Genomic DNA, 16,955 nt, shown 5'->3' with positions numbered 1-16,955 from the left:
GACTTCCTCTCTGGAGATTTAATTTACCTCACCACCACTGAGCCAATGTGGGCGATTTTCACATCCGGACAGTACAAGGCAGACCGTCTGAGAGAAAGTGGGCTCAATGGTAAAGAGATAGAGGGAGTGGGGGGAGAGCGAGATGGAGGGAGGGAAAGAAATAAGCCATTTGAAGTTACCGGTACATTTCCTTTTCGGATTGACAGACAAAATTATTTAGAAATGGAGCTTTGTCATGCAGTCAGTTTGTAATTAGTTTCTTGTCCTTCAATGTAAATGTACCTGGGAAGGAACTGTGGTAATGCCTTTGCTATTGTTGATAGAGTGATCAAACTCATTCAGCCTCCGGTCTAGACTCCAACCAACCATTCGGATTAACAAGGAACAGTTTTCTCTCTGACTCAAGCCATCACCAGTCATTGAGTTTATAATCACGTCAGGAACAATGCCGATGACTCGCCATATTAGTCATCATTAATTGCCAGTCATTGTAACTGTGTGGCTTTAAATACCAATGCTGTCTTCCCAAATGGCACCCTACTACCTATATAGTGCACTACTTTTGACCAGAGCCCTATGTAGTGCACTAAATTGGGAATGGAGTGCAATTTGGAACGTATGCCAGTTCCTACTTTTAACATCTGGAGACAAAACATGAATCCAAAGACACCACAAGGTAAAACATTGAAGTCATTGTTATACTGTAGTGACTACTATACAATCATATTACTCTTCCATAAACATGCGTTTTGTATTCAATACAAAGACTTGAGACCATGTTTATATCTAAGGAGCTCGTGATATGCTCCCTTTTTTAAAGCTGGATCAATTCAGCAACAAGACGATCCATACCGCTGAAAGATTGTTTTCTTTCCTCTGAATATGCAAAGCAAGTGCAATGCGAATTCATCAGAATTTCCAGCGGCAAAATCTATTTAGGGTGCGAAAGTCTAACAAGGCCAGATTGATTCAGCAGTATTGTGAGGATTAGGAGTGAAGACACTTCATGTTTGTAACATGAGACTGAAAATGTAACTGAATAGCAAGGATTGATTTTAATTAAAGGAACTTTGAGTGGAATTCTGATGTTTTCTTCTCCATTTTCCACCCCATGGCTTTTGCCAGTCATTGATATGATGTCTCAACTTCACCCAAAAAATGAGCAGCAGTTGACCAGAAATTGAGCTTTTCAATTCGTTTTCTACGGCTATGTTCATGAATAAACATTCGGTAATTTATATGCGAAACTAAATGCTAAACTAATCATTGAAGTTATTAATGCATCCCTTTTGCAGGGGAAAGTCTTCATCCTGACAAAGTTTTGTCAGTATCAGGCTTGGATGCCAACATTTCTTTACAGGTGTCAGTGAACGATAACATTGAATCTATTTGTATCATTGAAAATGAAGAAGCTTTAGCTTTAATTGATATTTGCCTTAAGGCCTTATTTTTCTCCTCTCACTTCAAGCCATGGAAGAGACAACCGTGTTCATTTTCAGTTATAATTATCTGATCCAATCAGGGTGTTTGGATTCTTTTTTAGGGTAAAATGATCCTCAAACCATTTTTTTTATTTAACATGATCAGGGACTCCCATTGAGACCAAGGACTCTTTTTCAAAGGAGCCCTGCATGAACACAATGTATCAAATGTAGAACATGCAATACTACAAGCAATTTAAGGAGAAAACACGTTACTCAACAATGCAGTCCTCCAATAAGAATTTAAACTTCCCTAGCCTAGAGGCATCAGAGCATCAAAGGTGCAGAGAGCTCTGCAGATCATTCTATACACGAGTGAAAATTTGACCTAATTATGTGGTGATCGATAGGACCTCTATAGTTAACCCTCACTGTGATCTGGTCTGGTGACTCGTATGTGAACACTACCACTATAATAGGCTGGTACCAGTCTCCTAGGCAGACTCACCAAGTTATGTGGACATTCCACCTCCCTCCCTAGGGATTCTGAAACATGCTAATTTGATGGAACTGTTGATACAGCCCTCCCTCTCTGTGAGGACTTGAAAGGTGAAAATGAGTGGGGGCTAACTAAGCATGGGTGGGTTATGCAGGCTTAAGAGAAGGATCACTTTAAGAGACCAGAAGTAGATGGTGCATCCGCAGACAGGCCTCTGCTGGAAGTATTTTATTTTCTTTATTCTCTGCCAGCCTTTCTGGGGATGTGTGCACAGAGGTAGTGTGTCAATAACTGACTGTCTGTCTCAGTCAATCAGCATACCCAGGGGCTCATAGCCTCTGGTGCATGGAGAGGACTCAACAGCACCCCCATAACTGACGGGGCTCCAGATCTATGAACTATAATTACTTTGAGTCAACCTTTCACCGAGCAGGTTTATGGGTTTATTGAGTGTGGCACACACAGCTGTTACTCACCTTTTTAAACGAGTAACAATACATCTAATGCTTTTCAAAGTCTTACAGTAAAGCTGTGTTTGAAAATAATAACACCATCTCATTTACAGAAGAGTTACTGCTCTAATCGGACCATGTAAAGGTGATCTGTAAAGCACTTTGTGACAACTACTGATGTAAAAAGGGCTTTATGCATGCAGTGGATCTGATCCTCCAGGACAGGCCATAAGACAGGCTAGATACTGTTGGGCCCCTTGATACGCCTTAATTTATGTAAGGACAGCATGACTACAGGACTACAGTATTTCTCTGCTGTTATTCTGTAGGATAATTCTATGTTGGGGGGGGGGGGGGGCTGTACTTGCTTGCGCCTCTTTCTTCTCTCTACCCTCTGAAGTTCACACATGGGGCTCAGAGAACAGAACAGTCAGACTCCTTCCTCTCCTTCCTGTGCTCGTCTCGTCCCCTCCCCTCTGACAGCCTTGCAGTCAGAATAGACTGAAACTCCCGGCTTTCAAATGAGTCCAATAAAGGGTGCTCACCATGTAAAACCTACACTCACACAGCCTAACAGTATTCTTCCTTGCCCTCTCCCTGTCTCCACCCCTGTAAAAAATCAATGAGAAAGTCCCTAGTGTTTTCAGGGTGTGAGAATAAAAGTGTGCGGTTTAAAAGACTGTGGGCCCGGAGGCAGCTGTGAAATAGTAATGTACAACTGAGTAAAGGGAGACAGGCAGCCAGGAGAGTAGTGAATGAGTGGTGCTGCGGTGACAGTTGTATCTACAGATAGCCCACTTCTGCTGCTGTCCATTTGATTGTGGGACGCTTATTGCTGACAGGAGAGAGGCAAGCTGTCAAACACAAAAGGGTCTCACAGAGAAGCAGAAGTGCTAGTTTGATTCCTTTTTTTCTTTTTACATCAGTTGGCTGTTCAGTAAATGATCCATCTTGGCATAGCCCCGTCCATATTTATCACCCTGTACAAGCTCAGTCCGCTCACTGCACCCCACAGCATTGGAAAGAAAAGTGAACAGAACTTACTAAGGCATACATTATGCAGTTGTGATTGTCATGCCATTGGTATGTGTCAGAGTTGGTTGATTTAAATCTTTATGATTGACAAGGTCCCTGGCTCATTGCCATTGTTCCCCTCGTCCATGAGCACAGCATCTGTGCCACGACAGACACCGCAGACCTCCCCATATGCAGATAACCACCATGGCATTAATCTGCACTACCTGCCTTATTGTCCATCCACCATCCAGGCAGCTCCCCACCCGGCACCAACTGGTTGAATCAACGTTTCAATGAAATTAGGTTGAACCAACATGGAATAGATATTGAATTGACGTCTGTGCCCAGTGGGTCTACTCTGCTCAAGGTGAAAGCATTTGCCTGCCGCCTGCCCTCCGCCCAGTGACTGGAAGCCGATAGGAGGAGAGTGAGGACCCTTTAAGAGGCAGTGTAAAAATGTACAGGCCTAATGAGGAAATAAGTGACTTATTGGCGGCACACTCATTGCCTTCATTAAGCCACATATTAATGACCATCTATCATGAGAGCGAGAGGAAGTGAGACTCTGGGTGCTTTATGGAGCGTGCATTGTCACCTCGTTCCATTTATCTGTTACCTTTGACTGCGGTAAGTGTGTAGGAATTAAGAAGAGAACAAGGATCATAGTTAGCTGTTTGCAGTGGGAAATGGACGTGAACCCTCAAACCAAAAGCATATACGGGGTTCACCAGGCCTTTTGAGTCAAGGCTTCCTGTTAAATTACACCAGATGAAGTACACTGCATGGAGAAGAAGAATTTGTCAGTGCTACATCATTATATCACACCCTGGCCATTAAGTGTCTGCATGGATTTATATTCCACATAATAGTTTGATTAAAAAACATATTTCGACACATTTTACTGCATTTTAAGTGCTAAGCAAGTCTCAAGTCTTAACCTTTGAGTCTTGAGTCAAGTCACAAGTAATATTGGGCAAGTCTCAAGTAAAGTCCAAAGTTCCACAGCTCAGGTTGAGTTAAGTCACAAGTCCCTAATTTGGGGTTTCGAGTCCTCAAGTCAATGGTGTTTAATGCCAATTTTAATGCAATTTTTAATATCCTGTTTTAATCACACGACTAGTACACTACATAATAAACTTGAGTGAAAGATCATGTTAGAAAGTTTTGTTAAATTACTTGTCATGATGTTGGCCTGTTGGGGGAGGTTTATGACCCCATAAATACATTCCCCCCTGTTTCTCTCTCTCTACTCTATAAGAGTTGACTCTTGAAAAGCCCTTTGTTAACATAGAGATTCTGGGAACATCAAAAGGTGGGAAAAACAGAACCATATTTCAGTAATCCAACCAGTTGATAATATGCGTTGGTACTTAATGAATATGATGTCAGATCAGTTGGTGTCTGAGACATGATTACTGATGATAGGACGACATAAACTATATCTTGGAAAATCTACACATTCTAGTTATCAGATTCACATGGAATTGTTGTGCAATTTAAATGTTTAAATATGAAACTATTTGTGAAAAGATTAAATGTCATTTTAGCTTCTTAATGAGAGAACGGTTTGTCATAAGAACACCACTGCTCACTCAGAGGCCCAAGTGAACAGACATGGGTTGTAAACTATGAAACACGCCGTTCTTTCACCACTATATAAACTCATTGATGAAAATTCAACTTCCTGTTCCGAGGACGTGAGGACGAAGGTTATTATCTGAGCCCTTTTAACGCAGGACCTAACGAAATTAGCATCGAATTTCAATGTGAAGGTGACGACCTACACGCCGGAAGGATGAATTTCGACTATACCAGCCAGAATATAGCATGAGCTTAAAGTATGGCAACTTGGTATGAACTTTGAACTCTTATTCACTAAAGAAGTGATGCCTCCTAGCTGTTGTGTTAGCGCAGAAACTGTAGACGGTGGCTAGGAGAGGACGGACAGAGTACCTGTCTACCACACGATGACGGTACTACCAAGTATCCGTTCTACCACCAGACATTCTTCAAAGGACAACCCGGCCTTCCATCTACGACCAACCGATCGAAGCGCAGCTCAGAGTAAATATTTATTGCATTTTCCTTTTCCAAATGGGCGGTTATTTAGAATGCATAAGATTCTGTATTTACGATAGAGTAGCTGCCCACGGCCCGATAGAGACACAAAATCTTTTTGTTCTTCAGTCTTCCCGCTCTTTCATTCAAAACCCAACCCCCTTTCTTTGTGTAACCAGCTGTCATATCTGTTCCGTCCGCTAGGGACCTTTTCCTTTATGACATCATTTGTAATCAATGTTTGATCCATTGTGTGTAGATGTAATTCTGTGTGATAATTTAGGTATTTAGTAAATAAATAATTAAACTACATTTTGTATTGCTGATTCAACTTGTTAGCCAGGGTTCGTGAAGATAACCAAGAATTTGCAACTTTTAGATGAGACTAAATAAGGTGACGATTAAATATTGACTGCTACTGATTTAAAAGATTACTAGGTCTTTAAGAGTTTATTCGGAAGATAACAGCTCTATAAACATTATTTCGTGGTTCCCCGACTTGCTAGTTAATTACATTTACCTGAGTAGCTTAATCATGTAATATTAATTACAGAGAAATGATTTTATAGAGTAGCATGTCATATCACTTAATCCGGCGATGGGGCCGCAGTATGATTCCCCCATGGCTGAACACACGCTCCACAGGAGCACTTGATACAGGCACTGCCAAGACCCTCATTTCCACTCAGAACAGTGAAGGAAGAGTGTTTCTGTTCATAGCCCTGAACCAAAGGTTGTTCTGTCCTTTGCAAATGTCAAGGTAGTGGCTGAGATGCTGGAGTGCCACATACTTCTCTTTTGTTGTCTTTTTTGATATGCTGCAAACAGCCCTGACTCCTCTCCAAGAGAACAGTCCGCAGTGGTGTTCGGATCCACATGTTGCCCAGTCTCTCGCAGAATTACATATATATAGACAGAACAAATATACACAGAAACAAAAGGTTAATCTTGCTATTAGTAGTTTACTATTTAGATTAAAATGCTGTATAACTTAAATTAATTAGGCTAAGTATTAACTCTATTGGTAAACTTTTTATAATAAAAAGATACACACCTATCACCATTTATCACCTTGTCCTTAATAGCATCATCCACCAGAACATGATGTTGCAGCCACATCAGAGAAAAGGATGGATCTAGCACACCTGCTTTAAGATAGATACGGCCTGAGAAGGGTGCAATCTCCAGATGGGGTGGCCATCTTGACATTGATGAAGATTCCAATCAATCTCCTCTTCAGTGATGCTTGGAGACTTCAGACCAGGCCAGTGTGGTAGCTTACTTGAGGTTTCTGTGTCTCCAGATGATTGTGCAGGGAAAGAATGCAAGGAACCATTGCACTGATTGTGACAACTTTCTCTCCTTGGGTAATACCTGTGGCTTCTACAAAAGGCTGAAGAATGTCGCCCAACTCTTTCAGTAGTTTCCACTCTCTCAATTAAAATTTGAATTCCTTATGCCTTACCTCTTCCAGCATCCGACACAACTTCAGATAGCCGCAATGAAGCACTTCTCTCACCTGCCTCAGTTCCAGCATGTGCTCACTACAGCAGGGATTCCCTTCACTCCAAACTCACCTTCAAATGCATCTTTAAAAGTGGTGCTAGTGTGGAGCAATTAGCTAATCTTGGACGCTTTGGGAAGAGCTGGACGGACAATTTTAGTCCCCTTCAACCCATCCCCACCACTAACTGTAATTAGGGATGCACGATATAATCTGAGAACATATCGGAATCGGCCAATATTAGCTAAAAATGCCAACATCGGTATTGGCCCGATGTCTAATTTAACGCCGATGTGCAAAACCGATGTCAAAGTTGACAGGCATACCTATATAACGTAGGTACATGAAGTAATGACACCACGTAAAATTTGCCACTACACATGCATTCCTAACCAACCCCACAATGTCTGCTGTATGGATTGAGCAGTCAAGTTGAGCAGTCATTTGAAAGAGTAAGAACATTTCAGCGAGACAGCTCAAAGGCGAAAGCCATTAATGCCAAGATAATGGAATTCATTGCCCTTGACAATCAACCATTAACTGTTGTCGTAGGTGATGTTGGCTTTCGCGACTGGTTGAGCCCCGGTACATACTACCAAGTGCGCTATTGTCACGTTCCTGACCTATTTCTGTTAGTTTGTTATATGTGTTAGTTGGTCAGGACGTGAGGTTGGGTGGGCATTCTATGTTTTCTGTTTCTATGTTGGTTTATGGGTTGCCTGGTATGGCTCTTAATTAGAGGCAGGTGTTTGGCGTTCCTCTAATTAAGAGTCATATTTAGGTAGGTGTTTTCACAGTGTTCGTTGTGGGTGATTGTCTCCTGTGTTTGTGTATGTCGTTGCGCCACACGGGACTGTTTTCGGTTTGTTTGTTCAGTGTCATTTATGTGTAGGCTTTTTTCCCTGTTCGTGCGTTCTCGTGTGTTATGTGAGTCCGTCGTCCAGATCTGTCTACACCGTTTGTTGTTTTGTTAGTTTATTAGTCAAGTTCGTGCTTTCGTGTTTTTTCTTTAATAAATCATGTCTTCACAATCCGCTGCATATTGGTTCAATCCCTGCTCCTCCTCTTCTGATGAAGAGGAAGAGGAAAGCCGTTACAGCTATTTTTTAGATGTTGGCCTACCTGAGTTACACAGTAATAGCGTCACTGCTATTACCTTCACAACATTCTATGGAACTCCATTTTGGTTTTTGCGTGTCAAAAAAGATACATGTCAAGAAACACTCTTTGACAATAACACTATTTGATGCATTAAATAAGCTTTTAATTTGACACGTCAAATAACACAGTTCTATTATAGAATGTGTTCTGAATTTGCACGTGCAAGCCAAGCGCCACCACTACTATCAACAGCACTGTCAAAGCTGTACAAAAAAAGTCTGCAAACAAGAAAACACCGGCAACGAACAATGTGTTTACAATACCGCAGTGGTAATAAAGCATTATTTGTTTGACCGCAACTTCTGGGGTAGCTAGCTAGCTTTAGCTTAGTACCTTTTTATTTATTTAAGCTTAATTTAACTACCTAGCTAGCACCAATTCAACCAGCCTGAAAACAATGACCAGTAGAAACTGCAGTCATTTTCATTATTCTTAGCAATGATTTAGGAATCCTTGTGAGTAAGTATTAGCTAGGTAGCCACTTGTTGTTCGCCTATGGAAATTGAACTTCAGTTCATGAAAATAAATAGCTAGACAGTTATATAGCTAGCCAGTTATAAATAGCTAGCCAGTTATAAATAGCTAGCCCTGTTTCCCAAAGCTAACGTTATAAGCAGCCAGCTAGCTTTATCTGGCTTGTGAGGCTCAACCGGACCGTGTTATGTGTTGTGAAGCTAGCCACAATAAGGATTAGTCACAATAGTGGAATTTGCGGATTGCCTTCAGAAAAAAAGTACCTCTTTGAAAGGGATGCAGAAGGTTAGAATTGGTGGAATCATGCCATATTTATACTAGATCATGTTAAACAAGGTGGGAATGTGAAGCAACGAAATGGGGTATCAGTCTACTCGGTGACACCCACAAAACACAACTGTGAAGAGTTTATGCAAATATTAGCATTGCAGCTCTTATCACGTGACTGTGACTGTGTGAAATCACCTCCCCAGTCAGCCTATTGTGTGTATTGACATTCATATTGCACTGTACAGCTTTACCTAAGGACTGGGGATCAATTAAATGGGGTATCAGTCTACACAATACCCAAGATATTTTTTCCAAAAAGTGACGAAAGCTCGTGTTCAACGATGAACAGGGGTATGTTGCAATCCACAATAAGATGTGACATTATGGAATTGGTGATAGCTTTTTACTGTGGATGGTTTGTGTTGTACAGTTGCACAGAGCATATCTCTATGAATTGGGAGATGTGTGGCTGCTGAGGGTCACAGGTGATCGTGTTCCTCTTCTGGTATTAATCAAAGCTATAAAATACTTATACAATTTAGTAAATTGCTTTATATGATGGAGATTATCAAATTTTCATCTCACCATCATTTTTTGTTGAATTCATGAATGAGCATAACGTTTAGGAAACTGATATAAATCAGTAGGTAATTGTCTGAATTTACAATATTTTTTATGTTGTAGTAGTAGGCCTACATAGGGATGTTAAACAAAACAACAATCTAAATGTGCTGTCCACTTTGGACACATGGTAAGGGGAGCCATTGCAAGCTATCTAGCTAACGTTACAAGCAAAAATTTAAGCAGGAAGCACCAGTGACTCGGTCTATAAAAAAGTGGTCAGATGAAGCAGATGCTAAACTACAGGACTGTTTTGCTATCACAGACTGGAACATGTTCCGGTATTCTTCCGATGACATTGAGGAATACACCACATCAGTCACTGGCTCTATCAATAAGTGCATTGAGGACGTCGTCCCCACAGTGACTGTACGTACATACCCCAACCAGAAGCCATGGATTACAGGCAACATTCACACTGAGCTAAAGGGTAGAGCTGCCGCTTTCAAGGTGCGGGACTAACCCGGAAGCTTACAAGAAATCCTGCTATGCCCTTCGACGAACCATCGAACAGGCAAAGCGTCAATACAGGGCTAAAATTGAATAATACTACACCGGCTCCGACGCGCGACGGATGTGATAGGGCTTGCAAACTATTACAGACTACAAAGGGAAGCACAGCCGCGAGCTGCCCAGTGACACGAGCCTACCAGACGAGCTAAATCCTTTCTATGCTCGCTTCGAGGCAAGAAACCCTCAGGCATGCATGAGAGCATCAGCTGTTCCAGACGACTGTGTGATCACGCTCTCCGTAGCCGACGTGAGTAAGACCTTTAAACAGGTCAACATACACAAGGCTGCGGGGCCAGACGGATTACCAGGACGTGTGCTCCGGGCATGTGCTGACCAACTGGCAGGTGTCTTCACTGACATTTTCAACATGTCCCTGATTGAGTCTGTAATACAAACATGTTTCACCACCATAGTCCCTGTGCCCAAGAACACAAAGGCAACCTGCCTAAATGACTACAGACCCGTAGCACTCACATCCTTAGACGTGAAGTGCTTTGAAAGGCTGTTAATGGCTCACATCAATACCATTATCCCAGAAACCCTAGACCCACTCCAATTTGCATACCGCCCAAACAGATCCACAGATGATGCAATCTCTATTGCACTCCACACTGCCCTTTCCCACCTGGACAAATGGAACACCTATGTGAGAATGCTATTCATTGACTACAGCTCAGCGTTCAACACCATAGTACCTTCAAAGCTCATCACTAAGCTAAGAATCCTGGGACGAAACACCTCCCTTTGCAACTGGATCCTGGACATCCTGACGGGCCGCCCCCAGGTGGTGAGGGTAGGTAGCAACACATCTGCCACTCTGATCCTCAACACTGGAGCTCCCCAGGGTGCGTGCTAAGTCCCCTCCTGTACTCCCTGTTCACCCACGACTGCATGGCCAGGCACGACTCCAACACCATCATTAAGTTTGCAGATGACACAACAGTGGTAGGCCTGATCACCGACAACGACGAGACAGCCTATAGGGAGGAGGTCAGAGACCTGGCCGGGTGGTGCGAGAATAACAACCTATCCCGTAACGTAACCAAGACTAAGGAGATGATTATGGACTACAGGAAAAGGAGCACCGAGCACGCCCCCATTCTCATCGCCGGGGCTGTAGTGGAGCAGGTTGAGAGCTTCAAGTTCGTTGGTGTCCACATCAACAACAAACTAGAATGGTCCAAACACACCAAGACAGTCGTGAAGAGGGCACGACAAAGCCTATTCCCCCTCAGGAAACTATAAAGATTTTGCATGGGTCCTGAGATCCTCAAAAGGTTTTACAGCTGCAACATCGAGAGCATCCTGACCAGTTGCATCACTGCATGGTACGGCAATTGCTCGGCCTCCGACCGCAAGGCACTTCAGAGGGTAGTGTGTACGGCTCAGTACATCACTGGGGCAAAGCTGCCTGCCATCCAGGACCTCTACACTAGGCGGCGCCTAAGGAAGGCCCTAAAAATTGTCAAAGACCCCAGCCACCCCAGTCATAGACTGTTCCCTCTGCTACCGCATGGCAAGCGGTACCGGATTGCCAAGTCTAGGACAAAAAGGCTTCTCAACAGTTTTTACCCCCAAGCCATAAGACTCCTGAACAGGTAACCAAGTGGTTACCCGGACTATATGCATTGTGTGCCCCCCCCCAACCCCTCTTTTACGCTGCTGCTACTCTCTGTTTATCTTATATGCATAGTCACTTTAACTATACGTTCATATACATACTACCTCAATTGGCCCGACCAACCAGTGCTCCCGCACATTGGCTAACTGGGCTATCTGCATTGTGTCCCACCACCCGCCAACCCTTCTTTTTACGCTACTGCTACTCTGTTCATCATATATGCATAGTCACTTTACCTACATGTACATACTACCTCAATAAGCCTATCCGGTGTCTGTATTTAGCCTTGCTACTCTTATTTTCAAGTGTCTTTTTACTGTTGTTTTATTTCTTTACTTACACACACACACACACCTTTTTTTCACACTATTGGTTGTAGCCTGTAAGTAAGCATTTCACTGTAAGGTCTACACCTGTTGTATTTGGCGCACGTGACAAATAAACGTTGATTTGATTTGAGTGAGTTCCATAACATTACCTCATGTTAGCTAGCTAGCTCACACAGCAATAATTAAATTCTTACCTCTCTTTATGGGACTTCATATGTCTGACAAAGTTTGAGGTTTTTGCAATTTCATCAATGATTTTGGACCCACATGTTTTACAAGCTGCCGCCATTTTTTCCCCCACCACCACATAGTCTTTGAAACCGAATGCAACGATTTTTGGGAACCGATCCAGATGATGCCATGATGATTACAGACTCAGTCAATGTCTCTTTCAATTGACGAATTAGCGTCAGAGATACTATATATAATGATGAGAGTCTCCTCCCTTTACATTGGAAGTTGTTGTCCCGAAGGCGGGAAGGCAGGCGGTCTGCTTATCATTCTGCTTATCGCTCTGCATGTCACTGTATTCACATGCGGACAGATTTTGACAGGAGTGGACCCTCTCGCTTCGCCTCTTTTTCTCTGCTAGCGTTGACAGATAGTTTGAGTGACATCGAGAAATGTCCAATTAGAGTCGAGTGTTTGCCCACTCCCACCCACTGCGTGCGCGTATAGAGGTCTGTGGAGCTTGGTTGTCTAATATCAGAAGGTGATGGTAGAGGAGGTTAGAGAATGAGAGGAGTGTGATGCCTTTTAGGGATGGGGAAATCTAAACAAGTCTCCCGGGTCTTTTCGAGTCGTCGAAGTTGAGTGGCAACCTTTGAGTCCACATCTCTGTAAAAGGGGGATTCTTTATACACTTGAAAGAAAAGGATTATGACAGTTTTGCCATAACTCACCATTCCAAAAAATGACCTGCAAACTAATCTGAGGAGTGAAGGTAGGCTTGGTTTGACACAACCACAGACCGAGTAGTTCATTCATACTAGAAAGAGTTTAACTGAGGAAGACTACCCTCTATGAGGACACAGCTTGCAGCATCCATAGACACAACATGTATTTACTTCACAACTTGTTGTGATACATGGATAAAGAGATAAGGGCTGTGGGGGGATATCACAAGAGTGAATTTGGGGATTTTCCACTCATGTTCTGTGTAAAAATAGTTAAAGATTTCATCACATTGTGTTCTCGTTTTTGATGCTAGAAAAAAATGGCTGCCTGAAAAGGAGAAAAGCAAAGGCTTGTAACATAGAAATTAACAATCTGTCTGGAATCTATTTTACAGAGGATGTGTCATTATTGGCCACCCTGTCTTTCAGGTTTGGAGTAAGGAATTAATTATACAGGTTGTATATCCCTTTCCCCCTCAAATCCACCTCCCGTAGCAGAAAGAAAATAATTGAATCTTCTTCTGCTTGAAACAATTTTCAATTTGTCACTCAATGATCTGGGAAGATTACGAGTTAGTGTCTCTTTTCTGCTTGCCTGATTCTTTATGTCTCTGTCCGTCCTTCATACCTACATTGTCACTTGTTTTTTAAGGTCCTCTTCTAGGTCTGTTTAGGAAATCTATGGTCAAAAGCATTATGTATTTATGCATTGCGAAAATGCATGATTGGATTCATTCATGTACTCAACAACATAACAATGTGAAAGAAGACTGAAAAATATGAATAGTAAAAAAAAAAAAAACAGCAGAAGAAAGTGGAAGAAAAAAATAATAATCAAGCTTTTTGAACATGACAGAACGGAATAGAACAGAATAGTTACATATTTGTTTTGCTGAGAGTTTACTCTTATACTTCAATGCATTAATTTCTTTGTCAAAACTAAGGCAACCTATACATTTGTATTTTTCCATTTATAAAATACCTATTTAGTGCTCAAGGCCTTTATGACTGCAGTCAATAACGACAGAATTGTCTTGGCAAACTGTGCGTGACAAATCGTGAGATTGTTGTCAAAATGACCTTGCAAAATCTCCAAAAGTCCAGGGTGATTTCTGAAAGTATGAACCCCAATCTGGCCTTATGTATTGAGTCCTGTACTCCAAAGTTTGGATGTGTGTTTACATATAATCTGTTTTTTGATGAGTGCACCATAGCGTTCATTGATTTGTCTGTTAGACATGACCACATTTGTGGGAGGTGGTGGTAGAAAGTGGGGCTGGGTGATTAGATTTCAGTGGACAAAATTGGATTTGATGGTGGGACATAATAGCTTTCATGGGCTTTTACAGTACAGCTCTGAATGGCTTAAACATATTGTCCTTGATGGGATTGAGGTTTAATTCTGGGATTTGCTCAGCGATGACGTCCTGTTCCTCCTTACTGTTCTGGGCCCAGGAGTAGAGGGCTGTCCTGAACTAGAGGCTTCACATGAAGAGTCCAGAACTTTGCCCAAAATGACACCCTATTCCCTTTATAGTCCATAGGACCCTGGTCAAGAGTACTGCACTATAATGGGAATACTGTGAAGGGGATACAATACAGTGCCATTTGGGAATGCATCCAAGATCTGTCTTAAACTAAAATCCCATCCAATATTGTGTAGCCTTGTTGTTAGATCAATGATTCCCTCCCTCTCTATTAAATCTATGAGGTGCTCTATGGTAGAATGACAGTCAAACCTGTGCCAGCTGCTTTCTGAACTGACTTGAAGGAATAACCTGATATGAATTGTGCTAAAGTAGGGACATATTGGGCATTTTGGCATCTTCACAAAGACATTCTTTGCACAAAGAGGAGGGTTTGCGGCAGAGATAAGATGCAGTCAGGCTCAACAGTCACAGTACGGGTAATCAGTCCTCTCCCAATGCCTCTGCTTAGTGGTCTATTCTGATTACATTCATCGACAAATTGCTCTGAAAAGACTGATTTCGACTAGAGTGGAAGAGAATTGCTTAAATTGTTCTTCTTGTATTCTTCTTTTCTGACCATGTTAACTTGTGAAGAATGAGAAACATTGTCACTCCGCAGAGAATAACAGATTTTCAATATGAACATGGGGAGAATAGTGAATCCAAAGTATTGCCTCGGTATGTGAAAGATCAATTGTTCCTATAGACCCCAAGTTAAGTGACACTTTTTTGCCTCTTTGAGAATTTTTTTTCCAGGCATCATTTAATTCTAGGACACATCATAGAAGAGTAGTTTGAATTATTTTCCTTAAGCTTTTCGCTAACATTTTGAGCTAAACATATCTATCAGCGCTGGGTTTTGTTTTGAATATCAGTCATGGTTACCCAAAAGAACACTGCATTGGTTGCTCTTTGAGGATTTAGGCTGCATATCCATAAAGCACCTTGTGACAACTGCTGATCTGAAAAAGGGTTAGTTAAATAAATGTATTGGTTAGTTCAATCAATCAATCTGTCTTTCTCTTTGCAGGAGCCACAGGTGACATCCTGCCAGACTCCCTACCATCGGTGCCAGGTACCTTGCCTCACTTCATGAAGGAGCCAGAAGATGCCTACATCATCAAGAGCAACCCAATCAAGCTGCTCTGTCGGGCAGTGCCCGCCCTGCAGATCTTCTTCAAGTGTAATGGAGAATGGGTGCACCAGAATGAACATGTGTCCCGGGAGTACATGGATCAGAACACTGGTAAGAATCCATAGAGATCCTATAATCCAAGGGTATTCAAATCCTACCCTGGAGGTCTGGACTGGAGTACTGCTGGTAGTCTGTTATCTCATAATTAATTGCACCTATTGTTTCCCATGTCTGAACCGGTCCCTGATTAGAAGGGAAGAATGAAAAAAAAGCAGTGGAACTGGCTTCTAGGTCCAGAGTTGAATTTGAGGGCTATAATCCCATATATATGCTATTTTCTGTAGTTCTATGTAATGTAATATTTACTCTCTGTAAGATGCATCATTTCTATCACCTCCCAGTCTAACTTCTGCATAGTGAGAGGGAATCTGGATTCACTGTGACCATGTGTGGGCTTGCAATCAGCACTGCATATTTGTTTGGGGAAACTAAATTATGACATTTTGTGATTAAGATAATCTCGACTTGATACAGTAAGGTACATTTAGCTAACATATTGTTACTACAGATACTTTTCAGTCTATAGGCAGTTGTCTTTTTTTAAGTTTCCAAAGACAGTTAAAGTTAAGCAACAATTAGGCTGATATCCGAAAACATTTAATATATTTTTTACTACGTAATTCTATCCGTCATCCGAAACCTGAAAAAAACACTCCAACTTGCCCTCATAATGTCAACAGGTAATTTGTGAAGTTGTGTTGAAGTTATCATGTAGTGTGATATAAAGGAGATGGTATGTTCAGCCCAATTAAACCCCATCAGGCTGGTGTCAGAGAGGGACGTGCAGAACAGACTAGGCTATGTCACAAATGGCACCCTATTTCCTATATAGTGCACTACTTTTGACCAGGGCCCATAGTGCACTATGTAGGGAATAGGGTGCAATTTTGAATGCAACCTATAGAGCAGGTTGTGTTGATTAGAAGCCTTCACTTTAGTTCTGTTTCCTGAAGGGCTTTCTGGGAGAACACAACTGATGTGACACCTCGTCTGGAATGTGCTCTGATTAGTGGCTTCTCAAAAGCGGAAGGAGTCTTTCTGGTATTCATGAAGGTCCCTCTGCAGGAAAGCCTGTTTAATTGCTTCTGGGAGTTCATTATTGTGTGATTGCTGTTCTGTGAAATTGTTGTGTGACTGATAATGGGGGAAATGAAAGTCAGAACTTTGATTATTTTTGCTCTGTGTGAGTCAGAAAGTTCATGGGAAATGTATTAGGGAAAAGTTCACTGTTTTGGTTTTATGCTACGTCCAATGGTTGTTAGCAAGAGGCGGGCTAATTCATTTATTTCAGAGATCAGAAAGGAGCATTATCTAACAACAACAACAAGTGAAGTGCCTGATGTTCTGTTTTAACCTGTCTGGCTATGGCGTTCCGCTAGCGGAACTCCTCCCACATTCCACTGAAAAGGCAGAGCGCGAAATTCAAAAGATATTTTTTGGAAATATTTAACTTTC

General features: G+C 42.0%; 1 protein-coding gene across 5 annotated transcripts in view; it reads left to right on the top strand.

The window, feature by feature from the left end:
* Positions 1-16,955, top strand: part of LOC129826571 (netrin receptor UNC5D-like) — a 326,296-nt gene that overhangs the window by 212,617 nt on the left and 96,724 nt on the right. For 4 of the 5 annotated variants that reach the window (XM_055887460.1, XM_055887462.1, XM_055887463.1 and 1 more), the window contains exon 2: positions 15,336-15,551. The exons of the other annotated variant lie outside the window; for it this stretch is intronic. In XM_055887460.1, the coding sequence (XP_055743435.1) occupies positions 15,336-15,551 (216 nt within the window). The remainder of the gene's footprint in view (positions 1-15,335; positions 15,552-16,955) is intronic. 5 annotated transcript variants of the gene reach the window in all.

Source organism: Salvelinus fontinalis, chromosome 28 (assembly GCF_029448725.1).
Source record: "Salvelinus fontinalis isolate EN_2023a chromosome 28, ASM2944872v1, whole genome shotgun sequence".
NCBI classification, from domain to species: Eukaryota; Metazoa; Chordata; class Actinopteri; order Salmoniformes; family Salmonidae; genus Salvelinus; species Salvelinus fontinalis.
Note: the sequence above shows the minus strand (reverse complement) of the source record. Positions and strands in the feature narration are given on the sequence as shown.